The sequence below is a fragment of the Corvus moneduloides genome, chromosome 3, assembly GCF_009650955.1.
Source record: "Corvus moneduloides isolate bCorMon1 chromosome 3, bCorMon1.pri, whole genome shotgun sequence".
In the NCBI taxonomy this organism is placed as follows: Eukaryota; Metazoa; Chordata; class Aves; order Passeriformes; family Corvidae; genus Corvus; species Corvus moneduloides.
Genome location: NC_045478.1, coordinates 10,215,111 through 10,224,220, shown reverse-complemented (window position 1 = coordinate 10,224,220; position 9,110 = coordinate 10,215,111). Strand labels below are relative to the sequence as shown.

Genomic DNA, 9,110 nt, shown 5'->3' with positions numbered 1-9,110 from the left:
AATGCTAGCTCTTCTTTTCTCATGCACTCTCAAGCCACACAGGTGAGCATCGGGTCTGGTGTCACAAGATTCACTTGTTTTCCAGCCTTGCAGAGTATATTCAGATGAACTTGTCTGCAGCAAGTGGGATATCCCAGATTCCCCCCTTTTTCCCTGGAAAACCAGGAATGGGTCCAGCAGCATTCCATACCCTGACAGATGAGGAGACCTTTCTCTTCCACATATGTTGGAAGGGAGATGGAGAAGGGGAGACAGACTTGCTTCCCCATTTCAACAGCCATTTCAGGTTTCCACCTTCCCATAGACAAGCCAGAGCAATTCCACATACTTGGTGTCTTTCTCCTACCTTGGTTGCTGTTCATGGTGTGGATGATGATTTTGACACTGAATCTCACAGTGTGTTAGAGTTAAGCATTCCCTGTTCACATCTGAGGGTCTTTCCCAAGGTGTGGTTCAGCCACGCTATTGCACGGGTGTATTGCTCTGCACCTACGCTCTCCTGGGATTATTCCTACTTCTCAGGTGTTGCAGGTGGAACTTCCAGCACCTAACTCCTGTCCTAGATTGCTGTTTTCAGGCCCATGGGCTTAAGTGGTTCCTTGAATTAGCTTTCAGGAACCACTCTGGTCATACCACTGTAGTTGAACAAGCCTTCATTATTCAGCCAATGTGGAGAAAAGGAACTGGAAAGTTATTTTAAATGCACAGAGAGAGGCACACCAGAGTCCCCGTGGTGGGGAGTCCCCAGCCTGGAAAGCACTCATCAGCCTTCTGTAGCAACAGGAGTCAGGTTGAAACTACTGTTGTGAAGCCTGGGACACAGCTGGAGCAGCTGTTCCTTGCTGGGAGACAAGGATATCCTTCAAGCCCATTTCAAATGCTCATTGTACAACACAGACATGAGTGATGAAAAACGTGATCATCACGAGCTGTAGGAAGCGATGCTCTGGACTGCATCCAATCCCTGCTCATGCACTAAAGGGATCCTACGAGGAGAGTCTTGGAAATAATCTTCGGAAACAGACCAGTGTTCAGCTCAAACAGTCCCAACATGCTGGAAGTGGGGCCTCCAACTTGACCAGATCTCTCAGCAAACGTTTTTCATAAAAAGCAATCAGACGTTTCATTCTGCATGAAAGCCATTGGCTGGGGTCAAATCTGTTCCGCTGATCCAGCTCCTGCCTCTGTTAAAAGGATGAGGCAAATGAACAGTAATCTGCTGACATAAAAGAATAGTGGATATTATCCTTCCACTAGCAATCTTCAATTTTGAACATTGCTTTTGCTTTTCTGAATCCTTCCCCTCCTGACAGGCAACAGAGAGCATGACCTGCATAGCTGAGCTTGACTGAGGTAGAGGTGTTCAATCCCCACAAAACTGGGATAGTGCACCTTTCTCTCCTCAGTCACTTTTTAACAAGGTTACCTCCTAGATGAGAAGTGCACAGTGCAGCCTTCACTTGTAACAGGCCAAGAGTTTCAGGCTTTTCATGCTGACTTAACCTCTGTAGCTCACTCGGAAGGCAGACATGTGGAAGACGGACATATTCTGGGTACTTGGCAACCAAACCCTTTGCCTTCAGTGTGCCACAGCTTTTCCATTGGGAAAGGCTCTCCTTGTTCCCCATGCTGCACTCACACCAAACACGCACAAAAGCCTTCCAACATTGCTCGGTGCCCTGCTCACCTTGGCGTTGTCAGGTTTTCCCACCTTTCTGCAAAAGCAAGGGAAAGGCCTTGCAACACTGAGAGTTGTGTGACAACTCCTCCTCCCATATTTCAGTAGGACAAATAGAGTCCTAGGGAAAACACAGGGTGATGATGTTACTCTTTGCCTTGCTCTGTAAGGTAGGGATGTTATTCTTTGTAACGTATTATGGAACTCACAGGGGTTTTTGTAAGTTTAGAGGTAAATCATCAGGTGAGAACAGTTACTCACTGCCAAATTAACCCTGGCTACGGGGAATAAGCCAAACAGAGGGGCTGCCAGTGACAGCTGTGGAAGGAAAGTCAAGGGTTTGGGAGAGTAGCTTTATAGGTAGGAAACCTTGGCAAAGCAGCTGAGAATTATTACATCTGAAACATTTCTGGCCAGAGTAAAGAGAGTCACAGTGCATTAGCAGCAACCACCTGTTGGACTTTCGGTACAGCCCCATGACTTTGACAAGGGCAGTAGAATGGGTGGGACTGACCCAGGAGCTCCACAGAGGTGTGGAATTCTTGCGCAAAGACAACCCCTAAAGCCCTGTATAAAGCTACAGCACCTCACACTGCAAAGCATCCAAAGCACACAACCCTGCTCCTTTTACAGGCTGAGAGGTTGCCTGAATTTCACAAAACATTACATAAAAGGATTTTATTATTCTCCATTAAGCTTTTAATTCTTAAACTTTTACAAAGAGGAAACTTTGCAGGATAAGGGGAGTTACTAAATACATCCTCCTCTCTGAGTTTTGGGGTTTTTTTGTATACTTTATATACTGAGAATGATGCCCTATGGTGTGGAATACCCCTTTGGTCAGTTTGGGTCACCTGTCCCCGCTGTGTCTCCTCCCAGCCTCGCAGGCATCTCCAACTTCCTCACCAGGATGGCAGTACAAAAATCAGAAAAGGTCTTGGCTCTGTGTAAGCCCGGCTCAGGAATAACAAAAACATGTCCATATTATCAGGTCTATGTTTGGCACAAACCCAAAACACAGCTCCATACCAGCCACTGTGAAGAAAACTAACTCTACCCCAGCTGAAACCAGCAGAGCTATTTAATAACTTCAAGCTGAAAACCTGAAAGCCAGAGAACTAAGTGAGTGACTCGTGTGCATGTGAAAGGGGAAAATGTGAAAGCCCTACTGGCCAAAATTACCTTGAAAGAATTCCAGATTATGCTGAAATACATGATGACAGTTCATCCTTTCACAGGAGAGACAAGGAAATACTGTGGAGAACTGGCAATTACTCCCAGCCCAGTGTAGTATTTCTGTGCCAACAACTGCAGGAGAAGTAATTAAGCAACATTCACAAAACAACACAAGCTGGAATATTATCTCTAGCATCTTTGTTTTCTAAAATACTTATTGACTGTTAATATTTTGATCTATAGCCTGTCATTTAAAGTGTTCTGTGCAGAACCACATCTGTGATCTCTCTTCTCACAGTAAAAGTTCGTAAGTCACATTCAACTATTCATTACTGGTTTTTTAATTGCCTTGGCATGGTCAGTCAGGAACATGTTTAGTTCTAGCTCACCTTCTCACCATCAACCAGAAGCTGGTAGGATTTCTCAATTTTTAAGACTGAGGTGGCATGAAGTGTGTCAAGTCATTGCATTATCTGTGTTGTTTTGGAGACAGAAGAGCACGATAAATGGTAGCAAAGCATGTGCTTAATATATCAAGTCCAAAATTAAGACTTCTGAGGGGGAAAAAAAATGGTCATTGCTTATTTCCCAAACTGTCAATGGTCACATCCTGGTATCATGCATCTTATTTCTGTAACTTCAAATGGCTGCAGTCAAGTGTCAGGAGCATGAGAGGTAAATGCAGCATTTCCTCAGCCCTGTTTCAAATTTGCTCATTGTGGCTGTTGCAGTTTCATCCCAAAGCTGAAAGTGATCTCGGTGAGGCTGCTGGGAAGGATATCCAAAGGCTCCTCCAGTCTGCTCTCATGATTCACCCAAAGGGTCCCACCATCTTCAGTGAGCCCTGTGCTTGTGCAGGCTCTGGGATCATCCATGGAGGAACTCACCGTAAGAAGCAGAAATGTCACTTGTATAATTTTATTAAACAAAAATAAAAAACAAAAATCCTAATGCTCATGTAGGCAATCTGAGAGTATGAACATGCAAGGGAGTTTCTGCCTGAAGATTCACAGGTTTCAGTAATGGTCCCTCCTACCATGTGAGAAATGAAGCTGCCTGGGTATTCCCAGCCAGTTCCATCAGATGGATTTCTGTCATAGGTTAGCAAGCATAGTCCCGGAAGGGACGTCCTTGCTAAGGGGTGCTTACAGTTTCCTCTGGGAACTGATAGAACCTATCAGCTGGCCAGTTTGAATATGGACAATTCTCTAAGCCACTTAAAGTTGTGATCACCTCTGTGATCCACATTTAAGAATAGACAAACTCCCCCTCCAAGCTCTCTCTCGTTTCCGGCGCTGGGACAGGTGGCTGCGGGCCCCGTGTGGGGGCCAGCGGGCCCGGCCAGGCCCTGCTTGGGCCAGGCCGGGCCGGGCCACGGCCACCCTGGAGCCGATGGACCTGTTCCAGCCATGGAACCCCCCCCCCCACTGCCTTGCCGTGGGCAGCCGGAGCGGCTCGGCTCTCCCCCCTCTCCACTGCGATAAGAAAAATTCAACATTCCAGCTGCAAAGCTGCAAGGCCGAGGTGAGAGTAACCCTTTTATTGCTGTGAAGAGCTGAAAACCTGAGGGAAGAGAGAGAGGAGATGCTTAAAGCTGAAATTCTGTTGTGAAGCTATGATATATCAGAGTATCCTGTTGTAATTTCATGAAGATATGGGGGGTGGAGTGTTCAACTCGTAAGCAAAAGCACCTGCACTGAGATAGGCAGATGCTGACGCAGCTGTAATTTCATGAGAAGTTTGGACAGGGAGAGATGAACCAGATGAGGACTTTTGCTCCAAATGGGAAAGGAGAAAACCTCAGTCCCTAGAGATGCTCCCAGAGATAGTCCTAACGATGAAGATGATGAAGACCCTTTGCTCCCAGGGAAGGAGAAGGGCCTCTGTTTTTGTTTCTGAACGGCTCAACCTTAAAATTATACCCCAAAAAACTTCAAGAGTGGACCCTCGAAAGCAGTTGCGGGAAAAGCTGCAAGTCGGGGGAAAGGACTCACACGCAGGCAGAGAGACTCCTCTTCCTAAATGGACTGAACAATATTTGGAAGTGGGCGGCTGTCTCGTTGTTTTCATAGCATGAGCAAGAAGAGACTTCTCTTTCTAAATGGACTGAACAAGGTTATTATGGAAGTGGTAAACAGACTGAACATCTTAAGGGTTGTCTTTTCACATTGTCAGTGGGAGAAGGGAGGAAGGTGGGGGGAGGAGGAGAGTTCTGAAGGTGGTATAATTTTTTTCTTCTTTTAGGTCTGTTAATAAACTTCTTTATATTCTTTCAAGTTTGGTGCCTGTTTTGCATTTCTCCTAATTCTTATCTCACAGCAGATAAACAAACAGTAATGAGTATTTTGGACCAAACCACTACAATTTCACACAGTATTTTTCAGGGAATTGATCTCTTCAATAAGAAAGAGAAAACGACAATTCCTCCTGTGAATATTCTCTACAGTAAACTATTTGCAGACAATCATGAGATAAAAAGTACATGTTCATCTTTTATTTTCAATTAATCTGGCCAATACATTTTTTACAGAACTACGAACTATTTCTGTACAAAATCTGTACATGCGTCTCACAGAGATCAACATTATACTTTCCCTCAAGACTAAAAATATCCAAAACCCAGTTTATTTTGCAATCATAATCAATTTTTAACTTATTTACCCAAGAATGAAGTTCTTCAACAGGTCATAACAGATGATCTTGTGTTTCATCCGTCAATGACAAACATCACGTTTAGTGGAACACTTTCACATCACATCACTACCTGAATTTTCAATAACCCCGCTTCTGTTTTTCTTCTTTATCAAGAATAGCCTGTTTTAGACTCAATGCAGCATCTTCAAACTGGGGGTTTAACTCTAATACTTTTCTGAAATCTTTCATGGCCTCATCAAAGTCTCCTGTCCCAAAAAAAAAAAGAAAAAAAAGTAAAATTATCTTTCTGTAACTGCTCACACTCACAAACCACAACTCAAGAACACCTCCAAATAGTTTCACCAACAAAAAGTAGCAGCTACTTACTGGACCCACTACATTTGGATTCCCCACAGGCCCAAGTGGGAGTCAAAGCGTTTCACACTGAGAATCAGAATATGTATTTTTGAACCTCAAACGGACTTAAGGCTCAATTCAGCCAGTTTATTCCAAGAGAAGGAGACAAAAGGCCCACACCAATAATGAGGCTGCCTTAAAGCTGGCACACAGGCAGAGAGCTTCCAGCTGGTGCCCCATGGTCTGGCTCCGTTCTCCAGTCCCTCAACCTCTACAACGGCCAAGCTCCAACAAAAGGCACAGGGCTGTCACTTTCTTACAGCATCATCAAAAACAGGGCAGGGAATTCCCCAGAGTCGCCGGCAGCCCACTGGAAATTGAGAAGGCCACACTCACTGCAGCTGCAGCTGCTTGGGAGACGATTTATCTCAGGTTTAATGGTGGTGTTTGGAACTGGCTTTATTTACCCCAGTGCAAATTTTCCCACAAGTCAAACTGCACCTTTCCTCCCATTTTCCACGGAATAGCATCGTTTCGAGAGACTCAGCAGCACACCTAGGAACAGGGGGGTGTAACTGCACACACGGGGCAGGCAGCAGCTAGAGGTGCTCTCGCTGCTGGGAACGCGTGTCCCGCGTGTCCCGGAGCGATGCCCGCCCCTGTCCCGCCAGTGCCAGGCGGGTGTCCCTGCCCGCGGCCCGGGGCCGCCCGGCTCGCGCTGCCCCGCCCCGCCCCGGCTCGTACCCAGCCGGTAGCGCACCAGCCCGCGGTTGTAGTAGGGCACCTCGAAGCCGGGCTGGCACTCGATGGCGGCCGTGAAGTCCTGCACGGCGGCGGCGAACTCCACGCGCAGGTACCGCGCCTGCCCGCGCTCGTTGAGCGCCGTGGCGAGGTCGCTGCGGGCGCTGCGGGGACGGAAGAGCGGCGTTAGCGGGGGCCCGCCCGGCGCGCCCGCCCCGCTCCCCGGCCCCGGCGTTACCCCGGGGGGCTGCGGGCGATGAAGCGGCTCAAGAGCTCCTCGGCCGCCGCGAGCCGCCGCGCCCGCAGCTCCGCCCGCGCCGCCGCCAGCAGCGCCGCCGCCTCGCCCGCCATCGCGCTGACGTCACGCGGGGCGGGCGCGCCCTGACGTCACGGGCACGGCGGCGCGGGAGCCGCGCGGCCTCGTGAGGGACGGCGCTGGGGCGGAGGGAGCTGCGCGCACGGGGGGACGCGCGCACGGGGGGACGCGCGCACGGCCAACACAGAAACGTGCTGGTGCTCTCAGTGATAACCAGCGGGGCCAGGGAGGTGCCTGCTCCTCTCCTCTCGTGAGAGCCCCGCCTGCAATGCAGCGTCCAGCTCTGGGGCCGCAGCACAGGCACGACAAGGACCTGGTGCAGCGAGGCCAGAGCAGGCCAAGAGGATCAGGGAGCTGGAGCACCGCTCCTCGGGAGAAAGGCTGGGAGAGGTGGGGTTGCTCAGCCTGGAGAAGGCTCTGTGGAGACCTTAGAGCACCTCCCAGTACCTAAAGGGGCTCTAAGAGAACTGGAGAAGGACTGTTTACAAGGGCATAAAGGGATAGGACAAGGGAGAATGGCTTTAAGCTGAAGGAGGGAAGGTTCAGATTAAACATACGGAAGAAATTGTTTTGTGTGAGGGTGGTAACAGGTTGCCCCCAAAAGCTGTGGCTGCCCCATCCCTGGAAGTGTTCAAGAACAGGTCAGATGGGCTTTGAGCTACCTGGTCTAGTGGAAGGTGTCCCAGGCCAGGGCAGAGGGCTCAAAACAAGATGGTCTTTAAGGTCCCTTCCAACCCAGGCCGTTGTAGTACTCTGTGATTCTATCTTCACCTGGCTTAAGTTAAGGTGAGAGCACAGGAGAGGTCTCACACTCTCCTCTCGGAAACGTGCCAATGCACAATGGGAGCGTCACAGCTCATGGCTCTTGCCGGGCAGCCGAGTGCTGGCTGGTCCTGGGGAGAGCTCATCCTGTGCATCAAGGCCCTGCAGCACTGCCAGAGCAGAGGCTTAACCAGCAGTATATGGTAGGACAGTGAGACATCGTTCCTTGGACCTTTGTGTGTAACAAGGGTGACACTTAAGCTCAACAGATGCAGGCTGCTCTCTCAAGCTACATGAAAAATGCCAGGTTCCAGTTTGCAGGTTCATGGAGGTTTCCTTAACCTGTTGAAGATGATACCACCCAAGCTCAGGAACCAGACTGACACACTGACTGCTGAGTGTTTTCAAGCCCTTTATTGCTATGGTGGGTTTCAATACTCTTGGCAAAAGAAACTAGTACACTAGTATCATCACTCTAGTAACCTTAAACAGTAGTATAAAAACATACATAGTAATATTATCAAAATTATTGTGACATTATTTCAACTCAGGAATCACTTCTTTCAAAAAACTGAATTCTGAGAAAACCCAGTAATTTCCAATGGAACTAGAGAGACAAAAAAATGGAGCCTGCTCAGAGTAAAACATATTGATATGAACCCATATTCAGCTCACAAAGTTTTGAAACTAGGCTCAATCTACAAAAAGAATGCTTTTACCTTAAATCTTTTTTTTAAAGTGTAGCAAAAAATGAAGTCTATTTGCATGGTAATATTTTCAGACAAATGGAACCACTAAAGGTTTCTCTTGTGGTTTTCTGTCTTGGTTTTGGTTTGTTTTTTTTTTTAATGTTGCTCTAATAGCAGCACTAACTGCTATAATACAGTACCTGAGCTGTATTTCAAAACATAGTTATATTTTACAGGCTGTTTTTAGCAGTCATAAATGCGGCTACACAGTCTTTTTCCTCAGATTCCTGTGCTGTGGCACAGAGGACAGGCTTTATAATGTTCTGCTTCTTTGGTTTTCATGCAGTGCTTACACACACTGCACATCCAGAATTGATACTCCAGGATAGGGGCTCCTGTTGCAACACATACAGGAATTTTACCATCTCCACTATTAAAAACAGAAAAAAAAAAAGAGTAAATAAAGCTGAAAGAATAAAAATGTGGTGCACCAATTGTTGATTAGAAGTTATTAGCTCATGTAACATTTCACTGTTCACTTAACCATGTAAATCCTCGCACCAGAGAATGCCCACCCCCAGAACCATACAGTCAACAAATCAGGAGCAGCAGATCCAAGAGGTGGGGTGAAAAGAAGCAGTGAAGGCCATATAAAGGTGAAGTGTGATTAGACACCTGCCCTGCTATTATACTCCTTCCTCTGAAGTCTGAAGGGTAAACTTGACAGCTGCTAGTGAGATTCTGTACGGCTGCACAG

General features: G+C 47.6%; 2 protein-coding genes across 3 annotated transcripts in view; both read right to left on the bottom strand.

Moving 5' to 3' along the window:
- Positions 1-5,321: 5,321 nt before the first annotated feature.
- TTC32 (tetratricopeptide repeat domain 32) lies at positions 5,322-6,945 on the bottom strand. The gene is made up of 3 exons (XM_032104584.1): positions 6,825-6,945; positions 6,590-6,750; positions 5,322-5,754 (listed from the first exon to the last, which is right to left on the bottom strand). The coding sequence occupies exons 1-3, from the start codon at positions 6,935-6,937 to the stop codon at positions 5,627-5,629; spliced, it is 402 nt and encodes a 133-aa protein (XP_031960475.1). The 5' UTR covers positions 6,938-6,945; the 3' UTR covers positions 5,322-5,626.
- Positions 6,946-8,056: 1,111 nt separating this feature from the next.
- The window catches only part of WDR35 (WD repeat domain 35), a 42,586-nt gene continuing 41,532 nt past the window's right edge, over positions 8,057-9,110 (bottom strand). For both annotated transcript variants that reach the window (XM_032104085.1, XM_032104086.1), the window contains one exon: positions 8,057-8,783. In XM_032104085.1, coding sequence (XP_031959976.1) covers positions 8,633-8,783 — 151 coding nt within the window. In that variant the 3' untranslated portion in view covers positions 8,057-8,632. The remainder of the gene's footprint in view (positions 8,784-9,110) is intronic.